The 23,920-nt window shown below is 42.3% G+C and overlaps 1 protein-coding gene across 5 annotated transcripts in view; it reads right to left on the reverse strand.

Moving 5' to 3' along the window:
* Nucleotides 1–23,920, reverse strand: part of BRWD3 (bromodomain and WD repeat domain containing 3) — a 48,367-nt gene that overhangs the window by 1,819 nt on the left and 22,628 nt on the right. The window contains exons 19-39 of one of the 5 annotated variants that reach the window (XM_039344562.1): nt 23,703–23,886; nt 22,482–22,575; nt 21,870–22,019; nt 21,122–21,198; nt 19,911–20,088; nt 19,217–19,333; nt 17,309–17,416; nt 16,390–16,514; nt 14,717–14,799; nt 13,843–13,954; nt 12,943–13,004; nt 11,489–11,644; nt 10,532–10,652; nt 9,640–9,765; nt 9,267–9,348; nt 8,597–8,653; nt 6,929–7,069; nt 5,794–5,946; nt 3,942–4,117; nt 2,481–2,578; nt 1,162–1,317 (exon numbers count right to left, since the gene is read on the reverse strand). In XM_039344562.1, the coding sequence (XP_039200496.1) occupies nt 1,162–1,317; nt 2,481–2,578; nt 3,942–4,117; nt 5,794–5,946; nt 6,929–7,069; nt 8,597–8,653; nt 9,267–9,348; nt 9,640–9,765; nt 10,532–10,652; nt 11,489–11,644; nt 12,943–13,004; nt 13,843–13,954; nt 14,717–14,799; nt 16,390–16,514; nt 17,309–17,416; nt 19,217–19,333; nt 19,911–20,088; nt 21,122–21,198; nt 21,870–22,019; nt 22,482–22,575; nt 23,703–23,886 (2,556 nt within the window). Of the gene's footprint in view, nt 1–1,161; nt 1,318–2,480; nt 2,579–3,941; nt 4,118–5,793; nt 5,947–6,928; nt 7,070–8,587; nt 8,654–9,266; nt 9,349–9,639; nt 9,766–10,531; nt 10,653–11,488; nt 11,645–12,942; nt 13,005–13,842; nt 13,955–14,716; nt 14,800–16,389; nt 16,515–17,308; nt 17,417–19,216; nt 19,334–19,910; nt 20,089–21,121; nt 21,199–21,869; nt 22,020–22,481; nt 22,576–23,702; nt 23,887–23,920 lie in introns of all 5 variants that reach the window. The other 4 variants (XM_039344563.1, XM_039344560.1, XM_039344561.1 and 1 more) reach the window with 4 other exon arrangements.

Here is a 23,920-nt window from a genome sequence, read left to right on the forward strand (position 1 = left end):
TTATAGCAACTGTTGTAGAGATTTGTTTATATGACTTAATTTAAGGGGAGTTAAAGGTTAAGTATGATGTGTTTTTTTTTCCTTTCCTTTTCTTTTTTCTTTTCCCTTTTTTTTCATTATTGTTAACTTTCTTATTAATAACCCTGTACTCTGCTCTGGGAAGTGAGGGGGGGAGGGTTGAGGGTGGGTGGGTGGGTAATGGTAATATAGTTATGGTAGTTTATAGAGAGGTGCCGCTTGGGCGTTTCCCCTATGCTGCCTTCATGTGTTTGAGAGGGATGAGAGGGGAGGAAGGTGTAAAGAGGAAGTAGGATGGTAAGAGGAGAAGGGGAGGGGAGAGTAGGAGAGAAAGAGGAGGGAAGTAGGGAAGGTATTAGAGAGGGTGGAAGCGGCCTGGGGGGATTGAGCAGGCGGTACCAATGGTTAGGAATTTATTTTATTTTCTGAATTGAATTGTATTTTGTATGAATAAATGGAAAATTAAAAAAAAATTTTTTTTAAAAAAAAGATGCTCAGCATCGATGTAGGATGCCATTTCTAGATCCGCCTTCTTGGAACTGCTTCGGTGCTGATCGAAGGGGGGGAAAAAGTCCCTGCTAATTTTGCTCTTCTTCACTCCCAGAGAGAACCGGGTCTCCCTCCTCTGCCCCCCAATAGGCTACCCCAGGGGCAGGCAACCTCGGCTCTTTTATGACTCATGGACTTCAACTCCCAGAATTCCTGAGCCAGCAGGGCTCAGCTTAGAAACCTCTCCCTTTCCCCTCAGCATGGCTGGCTCAGGAATTCTGGGAGTTGAAGTCCACGAGTCATAAAAGAGCCGAGGTTGCCTACCCCTGGGCTACCCCTTTATTAAAGCAGAAAGAAACAAAGGAGAGAGAAATGATTCACTTCTAATTTAGGGCAGTGTTCCTCAGCCTTAACTTACAAGATGTGTGAACTTCCAATTCCCCCGAACTCCCCAGCCAGCGGGACACAGAACTTAAAAAGCAGGTTGCCTGGGGTATTCTGTGAGTTATAAAGTCCACACATCTTAAAAGTGGCCAAACACTGATTCGTAAGAGTTTACGTGGCGCAGGATAATCAAGAAAAGGGAAATCTGTTGAAATGAGGGGGGGGGGAAGGAGAAGGAAGGGACAAGTTTTGATGTCTGCAGTTTCCTACCTTGTTTCACCGGTGTGGATTTATTTCTCACCGGCTTGTTTTTCCCTGCTTCCACGTCGTTTCCACTACGATCCTGGCTGCTGTTGGAGCCAGAGGAGGAGTGTCTTTCCATCTCTTCGGCAGTAGCTGAACCAGGGGCTTCCTCTGTATCTGAAACTTAAGCAGATGCTCGGCAATGGGGGAAAAGATCAAATAAAGAGGAAACCTCAGCCTAAAGCAGTGGTCCTCAACCTTTTTAATGCCGCAACCCCCAACCGGTCGTAAGTCGAGGACTACTCAACCGGTCGTAAGTCGAGGACTACTCAACCGGTCGTAAGTCAAGGACTACTCAACTGGTCGTAAGTCGAGGACTACTCAACCGGTCGTAAGTCAAGGACTACTCAACTGGTCGTAAGTCGAGGACTACTCAACTGGTGCAGCACCGTTTGCAGAATGGGACTTTTGGCGGGCTCAGCAGGGCAGAGACAGCCTGGACAATTCCTATTGGCTTTTGAAAGCCAATAGAATTAGACTCTATTCAAGAGAGTCTATTCTATTGGCTTTCAAAAGCCAATAGAATAAAAGGGAGTAGCACAGCTAAGGAAAAGGGGGAAAAAATGGCGGACTGCGTTGTTTGGCGACCCCCGTGAAATGGTCGTTCGACCCCAAATGGGGTCCCGAGCCACAGGTTGAGAACCACTGGCCTAAATCCTAGAGATAGAAGGGTTTTTTTTTCCCCCAAGCAAAAGCCATTTGCAGGAGCCACTCTCTGATACTTAAGAGCAGTCTACACCAGATTATTGATTTGCTAACTTTCTTCTAATTACAGGTAGTCCTTGCTTAATGAAGAGTTGATTTACAGCCGCTCCTTCTTAACAATGGCCACAGAAGGACAGTTTTAAGGCTGTAAATGCGTTGTTTCCCTTCAGTCATGTGACTACATGCCGGGTGGATCAATTTTATGACCTTTCAAGAGATTTCATGGTCACCATGATTCATGCTTTGTGCTGAGTTTTGTCCCCCCCCCCACAAAAAAAGCCTACTTAAAGGAATGGCCCCTAGGGGAGGGTATTATATGGCCTCCCTGAAGCCTATTAACCCCAAATACCCCTCCAATATCAGTTCTAGGGTAACGCAGAACATTCTTGAAAATGACATGATATCTACTGACCTGAACTGAATCCAGCTTGCTGGAGCAAACGCTTATGGCACAGCCACTTGAAACGTGTTTTTAAATTATTAAGGGGGGGTTGCCCTCCAGAGCCCCCTGGCCAAGATGGGAGGCTGTACAAATTGATTGACTGACTGAATGAATATATGAACCAACTAATCCTACTTACCATGAGATGAAACTGAAGAATTAGTCCTAGTTAAAGGCAGTGAGGTATTCAAGTTTGTTTTAGGCTGCATCTTCAGTTGTTTCTGTTTTCCTTTTGGGCTGAAGGCATGGAAGAAGAAAAACAAATAATGATGATGACGATGATAATAATAATAATAATAATAATAAAAAGTTGGGAGGGACCTTGGAGATCATCTAGTCCAAATTGAACAAGAGATTTTTTTTTAACCTGGTTAATCATAGGAAGCTTGTTGCGGTTCCCCCCCCCCCAGTTAGACACTGTTCTGGCCCTTCCTTTCTTTTTTCCACTTTACAATGTCTGGCCTAAATCTGCTCTGCAGATCTTATTCTCTGCTCTATCTTTCATTGTACCATGCATTGCAGGGTCTTTAAAAACTGCTTTCGCCTTCCCTTCTAAAAATCTTCCCATTGATTTTCTTGTGGGTGGGTGCAAAGGGTTGCAGAATGAGCAGTACAATGGATTGATGGCCACAGTTAAAAAAGGAGGACACCTAACATGGAATAGGATAGAATAGGATAGGATAGGATAGGATAAAATAAGAGAGAGAATAGAACAGAATAGAATAGAACAGAACAGAATAGAATCTTTATATAGAATAGAATGTAGAATAGAATGTAGAATAGAATAGAATCTTTACATAGAACAGAATAAAATGTAGAATAGAATAGAATCATTATATAGAATAGAATAGAATGTAGAATAGAATAGAATCTTTATATAGAATAGAATAGAATGTAGAATAGAATAGAATCTTTATATAGAATAGAATAGAATGTAGAATAGAATCGAATAGAATCGAATAGAAAGGATAGAACAGAGAAAATGAATCAAATAGAATAGAATACAGAAAATTAATAGAACAGAATAGAATGTAGAATAGAATAAAATCTTTATATAGAATAGAATAGAATGTAGAATAGAACAGAATCTTTACATAGAATAGAATAGAATAGAATCTTTATATAGAATAGAATAGAATAGAATAGAATAGAATAGAATAGAATAGAATAGAATACGGGTGTCAAACTCGCTGCATCACATGACATGTTGCAACGTATTGCGATTTTTTTTGCCTTGCCAGAGCTGGGATGGGCTCAGCCTCTGTATGATGCAACCAGCCCATGGGCCGGCAGTTTGACACCCATGGAATAGAATAATAGAACAGAACAGAACAGAACAGAATAAGTAGAATGGAATGGAATGGAGTGAAGTGGAACAAGAATAATAGAACAGAACAGAACAGAATAGAATACTTTATTGGCCAAGTGTAAATAGACACACAAGAAATTTGTCTTTGGTGCAGAAGCTCTCGGTATAAATGCCAAACAACAGAGTAATAACAGTCATAATGATGATACCGATAACAGGTTATGGTAGAGAGATGAGAAGGATAGTAATAATAGAAGCACCATTTCACAGGCAACTAGTCCATTTTGCTACTACCTTGGCTCTCTGCTGCTAGAGGAAGAACCGCTGCTACTGCTTCGGAGCCTCTTTCGGTACCGCAGCCGCGGCCTTCGCCTCTTCTGACACTGAACACTTGACTTGTACTCGGAAATGATGGTTTTGATGTGGTTTTCAAATAAGGCAGAGAGTCGGAGTGTCATGCTATAGATCTATGGAAGGAAGGAAGAAATATCTGCATTCAAGAGTGATGTGGACCAGAAACGTTGCCAACCTTACATTGGTTTGCTTGTTACCCATGTTCCAGCAGTCTATCCAAAGTGTTTCATAGATTCAGCCAAAAAACTAGCTGCACGGAGGTGTTTTAAGTGGGGAAAAAAAAAAAAAAGCTTTAAAACAGTGGTTCTCAACCTTTTTAATGCCGTGACCCCCAACAGGTCGTAAGTCGAGGACTACTCAACCGGTCATAAGTCGAGGACTACTCAACTGGTGCAGCACCGTTTGCAGACTGGGACTTTTGGTGGGCTCAGCAGGGCAGAGACAGCCTGGACAATTCCTATTGGCTTTTGAAAGCCAATAGAATTAGACTCTATTCAAGAGAGTCTATTCTATTGGCTTTCAAAAGCCAATAGAATAAAAGGGAGTAGCACAGCTAAGGAAAAGGGGAAAAAAATGGCAGACTGTGCTGTTTGGCGACCCCCGTGAAATGGTCGTTCGACCCCAAATGGGGTCCCGACCCACAGGTTGAGAACCACTGCTTTAAAATGTTCAACCAAACAAGAAAGGAGTCCTTTAGCTAGAACACCTGATATTAGCAATGCAGTTTTTCAGACTTATTACAGGCAATCCTCAACTTGCAACCACAATTAGGACCAAAATTTCTGTCATAAAGCAAGTCATCACATGTCTGGGCCAGAATTGATGACCATTTTTACTATGGTTGTTAAGCTTCCCCCCACTGATTGTTTTGTCAGAATCTGGCTGGGTTAAGTTGCAAATCACAATCACATGACTGCAGGCCACTGTAACAGGTGCATCAGTGCAAGATGGTTGACAAGCACTTGAATTGTGAACGCATGACAATGGGGGGGGGGCAGTGCGACAGTTGCAAATGCAAATGGTGGTTGTAAGTCATTTTTTCTGAAACCATCGTAACTTTGATCGGTCATTTAATGAACAGTTGTGTAAGTTGAGCATCTGTGTAATGGTTTATTGGCAAACATGTCTTTGCCAACAGGGCATCTCTATCGGAAGCTAAGGTGCTGATGTAAAGAAGAGAATTAAGAGGAGTGGTTAAAAACCACTCTGACTGGAATGAGAGAAAAACAGCAGCTATTTTCAGTTAATTTCTTAATTTTAAAACATGACACCATTTAAAAGCTGCAGGGGGGAACAGGCATCTTAGGCAGGAGATATATAGCAGTGGTGGCGAACCTATGGCACGCGTGCCAGAGGCGGCACGCGGAGCCCTCTCTGTGGGCATACACCATCACCCCAGCACAGTGGTCTCTTTAAAGTTTGCCATCACTGGCCTAAGGCCAGCCAGCCTGGAGCCGCCATTGGGGAGCCCACCGTCCCACCCGCCAGAGACCCCCCCTGGATCTCCCCCAACCCTGCCCAGCTCCCACAGGTGTCCCTCCCCATAAGCAACATCAAGGTGGCCACGCCCACTCCGGCCACGCCCACCCAATCTGCCATGACTACTGCAGCCCCACCCATTCAGTGGCCACGCCCACCCAGTCTGCCAAGCCCACTGTAGCTGCACCCGAGTGGGCCACACCCACCCGGCACCCGGCGATACGTGGGTTGCAGTTTGGGCACTCGGTCTCCAAAAGGCTTGCCACCACTGATGTATAGAACAGCTACTGATTCCACGTTCATATCTTACCCTTGATTTTTTATTGGGAGTGTACGCTTTGGAGTTGTAGAATATCAAGCGGATGTCTTTGTAGAATTCGAGAGGATTCATATAATTCCCCGCCTCCAAAGTTTCTTTCACAGTGCTGAAGTCCATGGGAGTGTCCACAATATCTCGATAATCCTGAGAAGAATATTTTTGCACCCATGAACACTGCAAAAATCTAACAAAAGCGGTTTGAAGGACAGGTTTATTAACCCAGTATCAATGTATTAACCCGGTCAGACTGAGGAGAATTAGAGTGCCCCCAATTCTTCCATCCCGGATGTTAAAGGAAGGATATTAAAACTTCCTTTCCCTAAATCTCATGGAATGTTCTTGACTGCAAAAGGTACTTCAAGCCCAAGAATCAAGTGGATGCTTTTTCCACCCTGTGCTAGTGGCTGGAAAAGGTAATAGTAATAGTAATAGTAGTAAAGTTGAAAGGGACCTTGGAGGTCATCTAGTCCAACCCCCTGCTCAGGCAGGAAACCCTACACCATTTCGGACAAATGGCTGTCCAGTCTCTTCTTTAAAAACCTCCGGTGTTGGAGCATTTACTGCTTCTGGAGGCAGGCTGTTCCACTGATTAATTGTTCTCTGTGGAACAGCCTGCCTCCAGAAGCAGTAAATGCTTCTGGAGGCAGGCTGCAGAGCTGTTCATGTGAAGACCCTTAGAGCAGTGGTTCTCAACCTTTTTAATGCCGCGACCCCCAACCGGTTGTAAGTCGAGGACTACTCAACCGGTCATAAGTCGAGGACTATTCAACTGGTGCAGCACCATTTGCAGACTGGGACTTTTGGCGGGCTCAGCAGGGTAGAGACAGCCTGGACAATTCCTATTGGCTTTTGAAAGCCAATAGAATTAGACTCTATTCAAGAGAGTCTAATTCTGTTGGCTTTCAAAAGCCAATAGAATAAAAGGGAGTAGCACAGCTAAGGAAAAGGGGGAAAAAAATGGCGGACTGCGTTGTTTGGCGACCCCCGTGAAATGGTCGTTTGACCCCAAATGGGGTCCCGACCCAAGGTTGAGAACCACTGCCTTAGAGACAAGACTGCATCTTCTCAGGCAAATGTTTTTCCTGTCCTCCCAAACTCAGGAAAAAAAAAAGCAAGCGAAACTCACAGGGTAAGAAAAGAGATCAACAGGTTGACGAAATGGCTCCGAGTCTTCACGCTCATAAATCAGGCTTAATAATTGCTTGCACTGGTCTTTCCAGGCATCCACATGTCCTTTAGAAGGTTGCCTTTTCATTGGCCGTTTGACCTGGGGATTTTTTTTTTTAAACAGAACATATAAGCTGAATAATCGTTTTAACACAGGTATCCAGAATCACAGTAGTACAAATGAGTTCTTTTTTTAAAAAAAAAAACAAGACCGGGTCTTATATCAATTTTTGTTTCAAAAGGTGCATTAGGGCTTATTTTCGAACGATTATATTCGGGAAAATACGGTACTAAATGCATCCCTCTGGCTGGCGATCTTAACTGGGGCTTATTTTGGGGGAAACACATTTATGTCCATAAAATAGCTAACTTTTAATGGAGTTTTTTTACAGGGAAAAAAAAAAAACCCTCTTGTTAGGACATCTCAAGTTGATTTCTATTGCTCATTAAGTTACCTGAACGCAATTCTATGTATGTTAGTCGAAATCACGAAACTTTTATTATGGCCAAAGATCGGGGTTTAACAATACAAAATGAGAGGATAGAGAAAGGTATAAAACTATAACATAAAATGCAAAGAGGGTACAGAAGTATAAAACTATAATATAAAATATGGGTATCACGGGCACACAAGACCCATCATAGGGAATCCATTTCTAAGTAAGAATAAGATTAAAATAGGGTTAAAATGTATATTTTACAAATACATTCATATACATGTATACATATAAATAAATACCCACCCACAAACACACACACACGCACAAACATGAACATTAACACAAGTAGGTCTTGTTTAGTGACTGCTCTGAGTTATGACTATGATGAAAAAGTAACTTTATAACCAGTCCTCTCATTTATGACCGCCACAGGTCTATAAAAGAAAAGAAAGATTAGAACAGTCACAGTTTCATGTAAGGACCACTTTGTGTAACAGTTGAGCTGCTGGTCCCAACTGTGGTTGCTAAACGAGGACTAAAGGTATAGAAAGCAAGTAAAGATAATTATTAGTCAAACATCCCTCACTGTGCTCAGGATGAGGTGTGTTGCATCCATAGGATTTAAGGCTCTTCAATCAACATCTGTTCACAAATTTAGCACACTGTCTCAAGCAAGCAGAGTTGTGACACTCATGCACAAAGCTCCCTCTTCTACATCCAATAATCCTAACCCAGTCCAAGATGCCCTTTGTTGCAGTATTGACAAGCAATAAAACTGATGTTCCAATCAATTAAATACTGGCTGGCAAGCCGTGTTCTGATCTTAATAGTATCCATGAGGAGAAGAAGGACAGGGAGATTTATTTTAGACAGGAAACAGGAGCATTATTATTATTATTATTTAGCCTGGCTTCTGCCTCCACCTTTTTTGACACTTAATTCTGAATGCTGCTTCTACTTCTATCAATATTTGGGAGAAATCCTGCAATGGCAGGGGGAACGGGAATGCCTTTGTTCATGAGAACCTGTGACTTTTTTTTTTTTTTTTAAAGGAAAAGAACGTAGCTTGGTTTTCTAACTGAAGAAGCATGATGTCATAAAGATAAATCAAGGGGCACCACGTGGCCACACAACAATCCAAGTATTTCTGGAGTAAATAGGCTTGAAAGAGAACTTACCTGACTTACCATTAGTTTTCTGGAGGAAGTTCCTGGACCCTCTGAATCAGGGGATGCTTCTGCCACCTACAGCAAAATGTGATTACTACATGCTAGAGAACAGCTAAAATAAATTAATTCAAAATACACACGCACACTGCGCAGAATTAGATAGGTTAACTAAGAGACTCAAAAATCAGGATGAAACGGATTTTTACCAAATTTGGGATAAATTTTATAGATGGTGGGGGAAAAAAATATGGTAGTCATTGTAATGAGATAAGTTAAGATTGAGATTAGAGTGAGATGTTATTGTAAAGCGTTTTTTTTTCTTATATTAGTAGTTAATTGTGAATATGAACTGTGATGTAGGTCAAATCTGATTTGCCATGTTCAATGTTTTTAATTTTTGTTATTCAATAAAAAATATTTAAAAAACAAAAACAAAATACATGCACACCTGTACGCACACTCCTGAAAATTATGGCCTTGGGCAACATCTTAATATTTGGTGAGATGACTCAATCAACCATGGGTTTTTTGAGGGGTAACAGAAAAGCTAGTTCTGCAATTGTGATGGCCAGGTTTTTCAGAAGTGGTTTGACACTGCCTCCTTCCTAGAACCCTAACTTTTGGGTTCCCCCCCCCACAAATTCCCTTCCGCTCCAAACCAATTCGCCAAAGAACCTTTCCTTTTTACCTGTTCTTCTTCATCTGTGCTACTCAAGTCTTCTGCTTTCACTTTGTTGTAGATCTCCAGAATATCTGTACAACTCTGATCCCTAAAGAGTAGTGAGAGGATCGGCATTAGGGCGAAACAAGAGATTTTAAAACAAAATAAAAACCCCTGCCCAAAAGACAGTATGGGGACTGATTCCTAGAGCAAAGATTCCATTAAAGGTTCATGGATCGCACAGCAGAATTTCTTAGGTGGGAGGAAATTTTCCGCCTGCCTTTTAAAAAATTTGATCCAACAGACATGCACACAGAAGGAGACAGAGGAGGAGAACATCTGATCCAGGCAAGCGTTCAGAAGAGCATTTCCTTCAACCACAGGGAAACTGACTGCTTACCCAATGTAGTGCAGTAAAACATCGGTGACGATTTTGGCTGCTTTGACAATAGGGCTTTCGGGCTCATTAAAAGTCCTTGCATTATGTTCAATGTATCGTACCTCCCACATTAATGCTGATATTCGCCTGAAAAAGGAAAGAAGACAAGACACTTTTTCTCATTATCTAGTCCAGGGGTCCCCAACCACTCTGCCCATGGACCGGTACCGGGCTGCGGCATGCCAGCAACCGGGCCACACAAATAAGCGAAGCCCCATCTGCGGGATGCAGGCAGCACACAAACACACACACCCTTCGGTCCACGGGAAAACCTCTCTCCATGTAACCAGTCCCTGGTGCCCCAAAGGTTGGGGACCTCTGATCTAGGCAACTGAAAAGGGTTTGGACAAGACACACTCTACATGGGCTCTGCGTAAGGTGTTTTAAGAGCAATTACATTTTTTTGAAAGTTAATAAGAAAAACGAGGTGTTACGGAGATAAGAAAGCATTCTGGTCCAAAACGCCGTCACACGGAGCCCTGGACACCATTCCTTTACAGAAAGCCCTGGACTTCAGAATGACATGCAAAAGTTTGACTGTTAACCATTTACTGAAGACACTCACTGTTGTGAGTTAATTAAAATAGTTTTGTTTTAAATCAACTCTGGTGGACTGCAAAACCTATTTATAAATACAGAAGATACCTAGCTTCTCAAGATCACACATCCCAAGTCCAGACTTGAAAAATAAAAAATAAAAAAGACCTTTGCATTTGCTAGCAAATTAGTTGGTCCAATCAGAAGAACTTACAGTTCTCTTAATTAAGAAGTTGCAACAGATTTAATTTAGCATAAAGTTGAACAATGGTAAGAAACTCTTTTATACATTACTGAGAGCAAGCATTAATCCAACCTGTAAAATCTGTTTTCAAGTCTTCTCCTTATTGTGGTGAGGTCAGTTGGATAAGCAACAACAGTGCAATACAGAGGATAGGCACTAAGGTCAACTGGAACTGCAAAGGGATTAGAAATCTCTGCAGAAACACAAAATACAGCAAAGGTGAACTAAATAAAACCTTTAAGAAAGATAGTAGAAACATTACGTGTTTTTAGGGGGGGGGAACTTCTCTGAAAATGAATGTGAAGTTTGACTTTATATAAATATTACTCTAAGTCCTAATACCAGGTGATGCTCCCAAGATATTCTCCTAATTCAAATTCTGACAAGAAACAATTAGATTTCTTCTGCTCATGTTATGAAAAGTTCATCATTTAGATTATTTAGATCAGTGTTTCTCAACCTGGCTGTGGAATTCTGGGAGTTGAAGTCCACATGCCTTAAAATTGTCAAGGTTGAGAAACACTGATTTAGATAGATTATTACAAGGAATTACAAACAAGGAAAACAGATGCCTCTTTAACGTATTGCAATTGATAGTCATTTTCTTTATCTTCCTTCCTTTCTTTTTTCTTTCTTTCTCTCCTTCCTTCCTTCTCTCCTTCCTCTTTTTCTTTCTTTCTTCCTTCCTTTCTTTCTTTTTCTTTCTTTGTCTCTTTCCTACCTCCCTCTTTCTTTCCTTCTCTGCTTCCTTCCTTCCTTTCTTTTTCTCTCCTTTCTTTCTCTCCTCTTTCTTTCTTTCTTTCTTTCTTTCTTTCTTTCTTTCTTTCTTTCTTTCTTTCTTTCTTTCTTTCTCTCTCTCTCTCTCTCTCTCTCTCTCTCTCTCTCTCTCTCTCTCTCTCTTTTCTTTTCTTTTCTCTTTCTCCCAGCAACTTTGGGTAGCTGAACCATTAAGAATTAACAATTCTGCTGATTCTACCCCAACAGGGGCAACAGGAGAAATCCAGACCTTATGGATGAATGTTGCTGTACCTAGGGAAAGAAGCTGATCAATGCCTCGGAGAACCCGCACGCATTCTTCATCTCGGGAATGGGAGCCCCATTCTCCTTCCTGGGGCTTGTATAGCAGAGATGCCAGCTCCTCCGTAGTGACGGGGACTCCAGCCCCCACCTCATCTGGATAAGCTGCTGCGGGGGGGGGGGTGAGGGAGGGGAAAGAGTGAGCTGCTTGGATGCATCAGGTTGCTGCATTACAGTAATGATATAATAATAATAATAATAATAATAATAATAATAATAATAATAATAATAATAATAATAATAATGTTGAAAGGGACCTTGGAGGTCATCTAATCCAACCCCCTGCTCAGGCAGGAAACCCTATACCCGTGGTGGCGAACCTATGGCACGGGTGCCAGAGGTGGCACTCAGAGCCCTCTCTGTGGGCACGCACGCCGTTGCCCCAGTCCTAGGCCTTCAGCTGAGTTTTATAAAACCTCTTCGCTTTAGGCCTCCGCCGCCATGTGCAAAAAAAAAAAAAGAATCAATCAATTTCAACTTCTTGCGGGAAAAAAAAGATCTCGCAAAGGTTGGAACTGATTGAACTTTTTAGTCCCACCCAGTTTGCCGTTACCACCGCAGCCACACTCACCCAATGGGCCACGCCCACCCAATGGGCCACACCCACCCATTTGGCCACGGCCACCCAGCACCCGACAATACATAAGTGGGTTTTGAGTTGCAGTTTGGGCACTTGGTCTCTAAAAGGTTTGCCCTCACTGCCCTATACCATTTCGGACAAATGGCTGTCCAGTCTCTTCTTAAAAACTTCCACTGTTTTCTCTCCCTCTTCCTTTCCCCAAAGGAAAATACCCCATTATTTCTGTATAAGGAAACCCTCTGTTATGCAATTAAAAAGTTGATCCTTTGACTTTCTCCTGTATTCTTCAAATATATCCTGTAGAGCAGCGGTTCCCAACCTTTTCTATACCCTGCACCCCTAGAACGCTTGATATATTCTCGCACCCCTTACAAAAGTTCGAAATAACGGCAACAAATTATGCATATACACAATAATTTTGAAAACCCAAGTTTTGCCCCCCCCTAGAATATCATCGTACAGCCCCCCCCAGGGGGTGTGAGTACCCCTGGTTGGGCACCCCTGCTGCAGAGTAATTGTTCAGGCATGTCTGAAAGGGCTTTCATTTTAATTTTACCATGCTGCTTTAAAAACAGTGTGTAAACTGAAAGTAGCCCATGAGGTCAAATTAAATATTATTGTTATTTTAATTTGTATCCTATTTCTGTATTACTTTAGATTACTTAAAACTAGTCACTGAATGAAAAAAGAATAGAATTCTTTCTTATGTAAAGGCTTGGCAAAACTGAATCTAATTTGATCTGTAATGCTGCTGTAATATTTTGCCGTTATAAAAAAAATGTAATCTCTATGAAAATGAAGGCGGTAGAAAACAAGCATTATTTACTTCCTTCTGGAATTGGTTCCATGTCCCAGGGGCTCATATTTTCTCTTTCATTGTTGTCCCAGCTATAAAATAATAACAATACAACAACAATAAAACATCTCAGAAATAGCTTAATCAAGTTAAGAAATGCATAGAAAAATTTTCTTGCAATTCTTCGGCAAGATCTGGTCCATTTTTCAACACAATCTTTTTTTGTTTTTTATCAGTTTGTCCTCCCTGCCCCCCACCCCACCAAATTTGTTCCCATTTTGTCTATTCTGCCAATAAAATCCAAACCCAATGTACGTAATTTATTTCCGGCATTCCACTGGGTGGCAGAAATTAAAACGAAACATAAAAATCAAGTTTTCATGGCAATTAACGGAAATCTTGTATTCTCAGGAACTGGATGTCAACGCTGTGACAAGGGAGGCTCCCGCTCTGACAACTGAGGGAAATTGCAGCCATTTTTACTTTGCTTTCTACGTGCTTTCTCTGCTACTTGGGAATCAAATGTAGAAGGGGGGATGGGGTGAATGCTTGAGCTGAGTGAGCCATAATAATAATGCCGCTCCTTGAGAACTCAAGGACACAAGCCGAGGGAGCGCTTCAGGTTAATTGGAGAATGTGATTTATGACTGCTTCACAGGGGTGGGAATTGCAACTTGTTACTTTGTATCTGGGGGATGGAATTTAGTTTTGGGTTCAACGAAGTGGTGCCGATATTGTGTATCCTAATAAAATGTTCTTTGAGGAAAAATTCTTGCCTTGAAGTTCTTTTGATGGGTTCATTTATCGGAACCGTGACATTAGATACAAATATTTCAAAACCAGTGGATTATCAATATTTAAATTTATGTTTTTCTGGGAACTTGATGGGCTTTTTTACACTAAAATTCCAACACTTAGATTCATCCTTACTGAACACTGTAGCACTGGAAGGAACTGTCTGGATATTCCGTTTGGAATGGCTGTTGACTCTCTACGGTTCCAAACCACCAGGCATCATCAATTATGCTACGAAATCTATCCCCTGCAATAAGAAAGTCAGAGAAAACAAAGTAATATCTGCAGAGGCTTGTAAAATAACAGAATACCAAAGATGAAAGGCACCTAAAGATCTTTTAGTCCAGTGGTTCTCAACCTTTTTAATGCCGCGACCCCCAACCGGTCGTAAATCAAGGACTACTCAACCGGTCGTTAAGTAGAGGACTACTCAACTGGTGCAGCACCATTTGCAGAATGGGACTTTTGGCGGGCTCAGCAGGGCAGAGACAGCCTGGACAATTCCTATTGGCTTTTGAAAGCCAATAGAATTAGACTCTATTCAAGAGAGTCTATTCTATTGGCTTTCAAAAGCCAATAGAATAAAAGGGAGGAGCACAGCTAAGGAAAAGGGGGGGAAAATGGCGGACTGTGTTGTTTAGCGACCCCCGTGAAATGGTCGTTCGACCCCAAATGGGGTCCCGACCCACAGTTGAGAACCACTGTTATAGTCCAACCCCTCGTTTAAGCCTTCCATGTCCTCTATCATTCTGGACAAATGGCTGTCCAGTCTCTTCTTAAAAGGCTCCAATGATGGAGCACCCACAACGTCTGAAGGCAAACTCTATATCAGGATCCATGTTTTTGGAATGGCAGCAGAGATTTTAGAATGATTGGATCTGAAACCGTTGTTCTGCTTACCCACGTGAATGCAGAATACACATCATGCTGCAGAATAAATATTAAACCAAGCAATTCTTTTACAGACCAGGAAAAGCTCGACGGCTCCATAGCAAACAAATAAACATACCGATCTGCCAGTTTCTTTCTTTGGCTTCATTGTAAAATTGATGCAACACAAGGAAGTCAATAACATCAGGCATGTCATGATACCTGTGAGACAAAAGTGAAATGACTCAGCCAAGAAGACGGAGAGGGTGGTGATAATAATAATAGAGCCAATTGGGTGGAATGGTTAAGATAGGGGTCTTCAAACTTGGCCCTTTTATGACTTGTGGACTTCAACTCCCAGAATTCCTCAGCCAGGCAGTGCCTGGCTGAGGAATTCTGGGAGCTGAAGTCCACAAGTCATAAAAGGGCCAAGTTTGAAGACTCCTGGGTTAAGACATCAGGCGAGAAACTTACATATGGTCTAAGGTTGCTATGTATGGTTGGTGAGCAGTAAAAAAAAAGAGAGAGAGAGAGAGAAAGTTCTCCATCACACATTTTTGGGAAGAATGAAAGGCACATGTAGCATCTCCCCAAATGCATAATTTAATTAAAATACTGTGGCTGAGACAGCCAGTTTGGTGTGGTGGTTCAGACCCCAGGCGAAAAACTGGGAAATCTAGTCTTGCCACAGGTACAAAACCAGTTGGGCGACATTTGGCCAGAATGGAAGAAAACCACAGGGACTAGTCCAGGCAATTGCAGGAGCCAAAAACTGATGTGAAGGCACCGTCATAAAAAGAATAACAAAAGCAGCCGTCACTTCAGGACTGTCTCATTCAGCAACCATTCACAGTTACAATGGTGGTAAAAAAGTAACTTGGACTAATCCTCACAATTATGACCTTCACAGGAAGCCAAGGAAGTAAGAGCAAGGAAGTAAGCGCTTATGGAGAAAGATCACTTAGCAACTGCGTTGCTTGGGGACTTAGTTGCCAGTCCCAATTGTGGTTGTTAAATGATAAAAAAAAAAAAATGAAATATGTGTGGTGCCCAATGACTCTGGGTGGTTCATAACAATCCGGACACATTACAACAGAATTGATAAAAGATGGCAAGTGCAATGAACTGAGGGGATCTCACCGTCTCATCCCAAAATCCTGGGTGGAGAGCCAGGTCTTTGTAGCCTTTCTAAACATAACAATTTTGAATTTATTTAAGGATCACTTAGGCCTTCAATTATTGTTCCATATGTGGAACAGGAATAACATTTGCATACTGCAGGAAAAAAATTAAGCTATAAAGAAATTTTAGAGGTGGGAGAGAATTGTGCATGGATGTCAACTGGCAACTTTTTGCCAGGAATCCCTGGCAAAAAAAAAAAAAATATGACTGGAAAAAGAATGGGACAGGAGGAAAGTCAACAGCTCAAAAGGATCACCAGTAAAAGGAGGGATGAGAGAAATTAAGAACTAGAATATATACCTGAATTGATAACTTGTTGAGTTAAAGTGAAATTTGATTTTGGTAATTGTAAACTGATAAAGTTTTAAAACAGGTTTAGTAGTAATAGAAATTTAATTTAGAAATGGAATATTTTAAACGTATTATGTTATTTGAGGGAAATAGAGAGGAGACAGTGAATGTATTGAGTTGAGTTGTTTATTTATGTTTTTACTTTGGATTGTCTGATTACCCAAACACCACAGTGTGTCCTGAGTTTCTTAAAAATTAAAAAACCAATAAAATATTTTCCCAAAAAATAAAAAAAAGGATCACCAGGAAGATTAACCACACCTTTAGTGAGCTACTCACTTTATGGAAAACGATTCCCCCGTCATTTTGCCCGAGACGGGATCAAGAAAGGCAAGCTTCAAGCAGCACAGCGTGGGTGGCCCAACTTCATACTTAATTCCTACAATCTTCACAAATTCTTGTTCCTGTTTGTCAAAGAGAAGAGTTCAACACCTAAGGGTTGTTTCCTGTTTTGAATTTCAAAGCACACCTACGCAAAGGGCATTTAAAGGGACCGCACCTTTGAATGTCTTCTTACTTCAATTCTAGCAATAACGAGAATAAAACATGGATGCCATCAGTGCATTCTTAAAATCAGAGTCAAATCAGGATACAGTTATATAGAGCCACTGTACTATTACTTTACTGGTGGTTTAATGAACAAGGGACACACACCACCACCCCCAACCCCAGTCACAGCTTACTGTTATAAGCTGAGTTCTTTATTGTTTCACACCTATAGACAGAATCTTCCCAGTTCTTCATTGTGTGAAATAATAAAGAACTCAGCTTGGAAGAATTGCCATATGTCATTCTTGGGTTTTGGACAGTGGGCTATTTTTCTTATGGCATGATATACATACTTGGCTTAAATTTATGTATGTTATATTTTATATTCATCCATCCATTCATTCATTGGCTCAGAAGCCAATCAGGCAGAAATGTTCATATCCTATCAAACTCCTCCATCAAAGACAGGGCTGTTTTCGAGAGCTCTTTGTGCCAGATTCAAATCATGGCATCTGCAGACAGGACTGGGGAAAACCTTTACCTGGAAACTATTATCTAAAAGCTACTTCTGAATAGAACACAGCTGGGTGGGGAATTCTGGGAACTGAAATCCACCCACCTTAAAGTTTCTCAATGCTGGGCTAAACTAATGGTTGGACATGCATTCTGGCCACAATCAATAACCCACCCAAAAAATTATGCTGCTTACCCTGAGTTCCATTTTATTCCATGGCTGCTTTTGCAAGTTAACGCTGTAAATTTTTGCTTTCCGAACTGCACGCACGTAAGCTTCGTGCCCTTGCCTGAAATAGATTATCTGGAAGAAAGGAAGGTGGGAAAACAGGGCTGTTTATACATGGGCTTCAGAAAGCAACTTCCATTCAAATGTTTCAAATACGGCATCCTAAAAATTGTTGTTGTTGTTAATTGCGAAGTCGTGTCCGACCCATCGCGACCCCATGAACAATGTTCCTCCAGGTCTTCCTGTCCTCTACCATCTTCTGGAGTCCATTTAAGCTCACGCCTCCTGCTTCAGAGACTCCATCCAGCCATCTCATTCTCTGTCGTCCCCTTCTTCTATTGCCCTCAATCTTTCCCAGCATTAGGCCCTTCTCCAGGGAGTCCTTCCTTCTCATTAGGTGGCCAAAGTATTTGAGTTTCAACTTCAATCCTAAAAATAAACCCTATTTATTTGTTAATTACTGCTCATCTTTGGAATTCCGGAAAGTGTATCAATTGCATATTACAAGAAAGAAGGGTTCCCGGACTATATCTGCTAATGAAATCGTAACTTAGCATGTTTCAGAGTCCATTTTCTTGTTTCATCAAATCATAGGAAAAAGAAGAAAGAAAGAAATGGTTTTTTCACGGTGTCCAAACCTAGAGACATAGTCTGTTGCATAAATTAGATGATAAGTCGTCTTTTGATCAAAAGAACCGACAGCTGCCTGAGCAGATGGGCTGCTTGTGTATCCTGAACATGTAAAGGGGCACTGGACTGAGACAGCAGCATAACTGACACTGAACTCCAGTCCTTGGGGACAATTATGGTTCCACTTGAGACAACCTCTGCAAATGTGTTTGTAAGCCAAATCAGAATATCAACACGCCTGAAGTGTTTTCCAGTTTTACTTGCAATTCATAACAAGGACAACAAACTCAAAAGGTCGATGTGGTAGAGAATAGAATAGAATAGAATAGAATAGAATAGAATAGAATAGAATAGAATAGAATAGAATAGAACAGAACAGAACTAGAATAGAATAGAATAGAACAGAACTAGAATAGAATAGAGCAGAACAGAACTAGAATAGAATAGAACAGAACAGAATTAGAATACTTCTACTTCTTCTTTTCTTTAGACTAGCCAAACCCAAATTTTAGCAAATTCGTAATACCAAACGCTATAAATTTATTAAACAAATTTATATAGCCGCCCAACTCACACACAGGTGACTCTGAGCAGCTTACAAAATGTAAAAAAAAAAAAAATCAAAAGCTCAGCATATAAATAAATAACTTCTTCAAAGTTCCACCCTTGCAGTAAACTCCCACACCCCCCAACAGTACTTAAATACCTTTAGTATAAATACTTTATTCCAAATAGCATAATTCTTAAGATACTTCGAATCTATTGTAGTCATTCCCCAAGGTAAATTCTGACATGAACTGGGATTGTGTCGGCATGTCTGAAAAAAGTTTATCCCTCCAGTTTTATTAGGTGTGGCTAAAATTATTTGTGCAAATTTCATTGGGGTCTAATCAATCAATCCATCCATCCATTTTTATTACGGTTTCAGACCAGCACTAGACGTAAAAGCATTGAAAACAACAACAACAACAACAACAACAATAATAAGACAAAATAATATATTACGATTAGTGGTGGATTATCAGTGGGCAGTTAGAGTCTGCCTAATTTTCCTCATAGTATAATGAAATTTGGCCACATTCAAAGAAACTACTTCGTGCTGATCTGATAAAAGAAACTGTGCATAAAAGAGATCAGGTTATTTTATTAGGTGAGATATTAGGGAATGAGTCAGTAAGCCCTCACAGAAGATGCGGTGTAGTCATTGGAAATTAAGCTGAGCCAAACACTGTAATCTGCAAGTACCTCATCTCCCATCTGAGGGACAAAAGGAGAACGCCGCGGGATGGTGTCTAAGATCCAGTGGGGAGCAAACCATTCTTCTGTAGGTTCAGCATCCGTTGACAGCAATCCACTGGGTTTCTTAAAAGAACAGAAACGTTTCTAAGTTCAAAGACAAGCCGAAGGACCAAATAACTGAGGCACAGATCTTAAGGCGATGGGCGATGACCTTGCCTTAATCCAGTGATGGCGAACCTTTGAGACCGAGTGCCCAAAAACTGGCCCCGCCCCCGCTCCAACACCCTGCCCTGTCCCCACCCCGCCTGCCCACAGGGCCACTCACCGCCTCCAGGGCCCGCTGGAGATCACCCAGCAGCGCCATGGCAGCCACGCCCTCTGCCCACGCCCCGCAGCATCAACTGTGCACGATGGGGCGTGAGGGCAGAGTCTTGTCTACTCTGTCTGGCTGCCATGTCCTTGACTGCACTGCTCTGCGTGGGCCACACTTGGGGGCGACTCTCCTCCAGAGGGGCTGCTGGTGAGGGGGTCACGGGGGAGGCGAGGCTGGGGCAACGGCACGTGCGCCCACAGAGAGGGCTCCGAGTGCCGCCTCTGGCACCCGTGCCATAGGTTCGCCACCACTGCCTTAATCAAAAGCTTTTGTTTTGTCTGTGGGGTTTTTTGTTTGTTTGTTTGTTTGTTTTGGAGACCCGCTTACCTTTTTCCGAGGCTGCTTGGGTTTCTTACGCTTCTCCTCCTGCCCTTTTGACTCTTTGACGTGCTCATCCTCGGAGCTGCTGCAGATCTGGCGAGCCGCTTGTCTCGTCTGTCTTTTCGGGGGCTGGAGGTTGATCCCAGCATCGGCGGTCCAGTCGGAATACTCGCTGGACGAATCGCTGGAATGGTCGCGTTAGGAAAGAATGAGACACAAATGAATGGGATGAAATGCAACTGGAAGGGCTTCAAAGGGAAGTTAGGGCTTGCCGCCCATCGAAAAGAAGTCACAGAAAGGGAATTGTTAACCTTCTCAAGTTTATTCCTTTCTAGTTTAATGCTAGTTAATGTTTTCTAGTTTAATTCTAGTTAAATTTTCATTGGCTGCCAAATCCTATTTTTCTCTCTCTCTCTCTTTCCATTCAACCCTGCCAATTCTCAGAGACTGCCTGGATGAGACCCTGCAATTTTCTTGGCAAGGTTTTTCAAACGTGGTTTGTCATTATTTGATCCCTAGGTCTGAGAGTAAGTGGCTGGCCCAAGGACATCAAGGTGCGTTTGGCCCAAGGACACCTGGCTGCCTTTTCACTCAAGGCAGGATTAGTCTCCTGATGTCTAGCCTGGTGCCTTAACCACTACATCAGTGGTTCTCAACCTTTTTAATGCCACGACCCCAACCGGTCGTAAGTCGAGGACTACTCAACCGGTCGTAAGTCGAGGACTACTCAACTGGTGCAGCACCGTTTGCAGAATGGGACTTTTGGCGGGCTCAGCAGGGCAGAGACAGCCTGGACAATTCCTATTGGCTTTTGAAAGCCAATAGAATTAGACTCTATTCAAGAGAGTCTATTCTATTGGCTTTCAAAAGCCAATAGAATAAAAGGGAGTAGCACAGCTAAGGAAAAGGGGGAAAAAATGGCGGACTGCGTTGTTTGACGACCCCCGTGAAATGGTCGTTCGACCCCAAATGGGGTCCTGACCCACAGGTTGAGAACCACTGCACTACATTAAATTGTCTAAATTCTAATAATCCTTCTACAAAATATTCTTGATGCAATTTTTTTCTTTCTTTCTTTCTTTCATTCATTCATTCATTCATTCATTCATTCATTCATTCATTCATTCATTCCAGGGCCTCAGAATAGTTATCGAGAAGCAGTGCGCTTTCTGTATAATTAAAATATTCTCTTTTTTTGTGAAGGGCAATCAAAACACCTGGAGCTGCTTTCACTCTGCCACGCAGCTACGTTGTCCTCTCCAGAGCCGTCACTGGTGCCCACGGAATCATCGTCCTGAATTGGAGACAAAAACACAAACGTCCTTCATTCCTTTTTCTTTTGGGTGAGGTCTTCCTACGTTAAGCTTAGCAATGGAAATCCTGGTTCCCAACTGTGGTCGTTTTAAGTCAAGGACTCCCTGTATAATTTTTTTTTTTATTTTTATTTTTAAGCAAAAGGGAAACAGCAAGACAAAAAGGCAATCACACACTAAAACAAACCTGCCTCCAGAAGCGGTGAATGCTCCAACACTGGAAGTTTTTAAGAAGCGACTGGACAGACCTTTGTCCGAAATGGTCTAGGGTTTCCTGCCTGAGCAGGGGGTTGGACTAGATGACCTCCAAGGTTCCTTCCAACTGTATTATTATTATTATTATTATTAAACCAATGAAACAAGCCTGGGGTTGTCTTCCCACCCCAGAAAGGCTGTCATAAGTCACATTCACCAATAATTCTAAAACACGGGCTCTCCTCCCAACTTTTTAGCCCACCAAAACTTTTTCTAGCATTGACTTTGATTCTCACACAGCTGCAATTGTTACGGCTAACTGAAACAACTCAAGCTTTCCCCCCTCCCCTCTTCTCCATCTGAAAATATCAAATAATAATAATAATAAAAAAAAAAACAACGAAGGCAAAAGGTAAAATGGCTACAGCCTCTCAGTTGTCGCAGCGCTGACACTTACATCTGAGGAGCTCTCCGAGTCTTCTTGGGTGTGGGAACTTCTCCTTGCACTTTGTGAGTGATGTTCAATGGTGGAACGCGTCTGGTAAGCGTGTTGCCGCTTGCGCTGGTTTCTGCGCAACGACCGCCCACTACCGGGTTGATATTCGCTCTTTTAGGATGACCAAGAAAAACAGGAGATAGAAATTTAAATTTGAAGGGGGAAGCAATTGCTGCAAGGAATGTTTTAAAGTGAACCAAGTTTTTATGTTCTTGAATGTAGCTATGAATGGCATCTCAAATTCTAGGCACACCTGCCTGCCTGCCTGGCCTTTTTGTTTCTTGTACAAACATAAACCACAGTTACAAATTTGGAAACAGTCTTGTTCAATTTTTTTTTTTAATTCAGGTAATTCTGTTATTTTAAAGGTTTGGAATTAGAAAACAGAATCGTGTTCAAATACAATGCTTTTCTCCATAGGCTTCGCGTCTACCAAGAATTCCCCTAGATTTAAGCCTTGCTTTTAATGCATCCTATCATCCGTCCGTATACAGAACGGCTAAATTTCCAACTAGTTAGTGGAGAGGGTCCGTGCCTGGAAAAAAAAATCCCATTTTTGAAAACATTTCTCACCCTCTGCAAAGTGTAAGATGGCTTTCTCTTCTTTTCAAGAGTATACAGGTGGATTTCCAATTCACCTTTGGCTGCTCTGCATTCTTCCTGAACTCTTGAGGAAAAAAGAACCAATTTGGGTTATTGTCCAAATATTTTCAAAGATCTCCCGTTACTTGCTTTTAAACTTTTTTTTTTTTTAAATTCTTCTGAGGAGGAAGAGGGACTAGCAATTTTATCTACTCTCTGCACCTGAGGCGTTCTGCTAGGTCAGTGGTGGCGAACCTATGGCACGGGTGCCAGAGGCGGCACTCAGAGCCCTCTCTGTGGGCACGCGCGCCATCGCCCCAGTCCTAGGCCTTCAGGTGGGTTTTATGAAACCTTTTTGCTTTAGGCCTCTGCCACTGTGTGCAAAAAAAAAAAAAAGGTTCAATCAGTCAATTTCAACTTCTTGCGGGGAAAAAAAAGATCTTGCAAAATTGGAATTGATTGATTGAACTTTTTAGTCCCACCCAGTCTGCCGTTACCACGCAGCCACGCCCACTCAATGGGTCATGCCCACCCCATGGGCCACACCCACCCCATGGGCCACACCCACCCGGCACTCGACGATGCATAAGTGGGTTTTGGGTTGCAGTTTGGGCCCTCAGTCTCTAAAAGGTTCGCCATCACTGTGCTAGGTCCTTAAATTGCTTAGACTGGTGGCCCAACCTTGGCAATTTTCAGATAGGCGGACTTCGATTCCCAGAATTCCCCAGCCAGCATGATGGGCTAATTTCCCAAGATGCTAAAGAGACTATAAAGGTAGTCCCTGACTTGGGACCACAAGTGGGATTCAGAACTTCATTAAGTGAGGTGGGGGTCATTAAGTAAGTCATCACATCACTAGGTTTTACAACCTTTTGAGGCGCAGTTGTTAAGCACATCTGGCTTTCCCTCCCCAGAGGTCCCCTGGGAAGATCGCAGATGGCGATCATGGGATTCTGGAATGCTGCAATGGAACTCTTGTAAATACATGTTCCGGTTGCCAAGCACCCCAACTGTGATCATGTGACCAAGGGGACACATGGGATGTTTGCCTTTGCAAGAACTGGTGGCCATGTTTTCCAGCACCACTGTAACTTTGAACAGTCGCTAGAAAGATGGTTGTAAGCTGAGGACGGTGTCTCTATGGGGCACTCCTAAGGATCATTTTAAGCGAGCCCCGGCCCGCATGTCTCTTGACAAAGCCATTTTTTTTACCTGCTTAGTCCAACAGGCAGCTCGTTTACTACTACCCTCCTACTCCACGCCATGAGATCTCTCTCTGTGGCCATCTGGCTTCTCGGAGCATTGTGGTGCATCTGACGGACCCCTTCGATCTGGCCACTCCGTCTGAGCCCGACATTTGTGGGGGAAGCCATATCCAAGCTTGGGCTCCTCAAAACTACCAAAATGAGCAAAACAAAATCAGAACAATA

Source organism: Crotalus tigris, unplaced genomic scaffold, assembly GCF_016545835.1.
Source record: "Crotalus tigris isolate CLP2741 ecotype Arizona unplaced genomic scaffold, ASM1654583v1 scf7180000017933.3771270, whole genome shotgun sequence".
Taxonomy (NCBI): domain Eukaryota; kingdom Metazoa; phylum Chordata; class Lepidosauria; order Squamata; family Viperidae; genus Crotalus; species Crotalus tigris.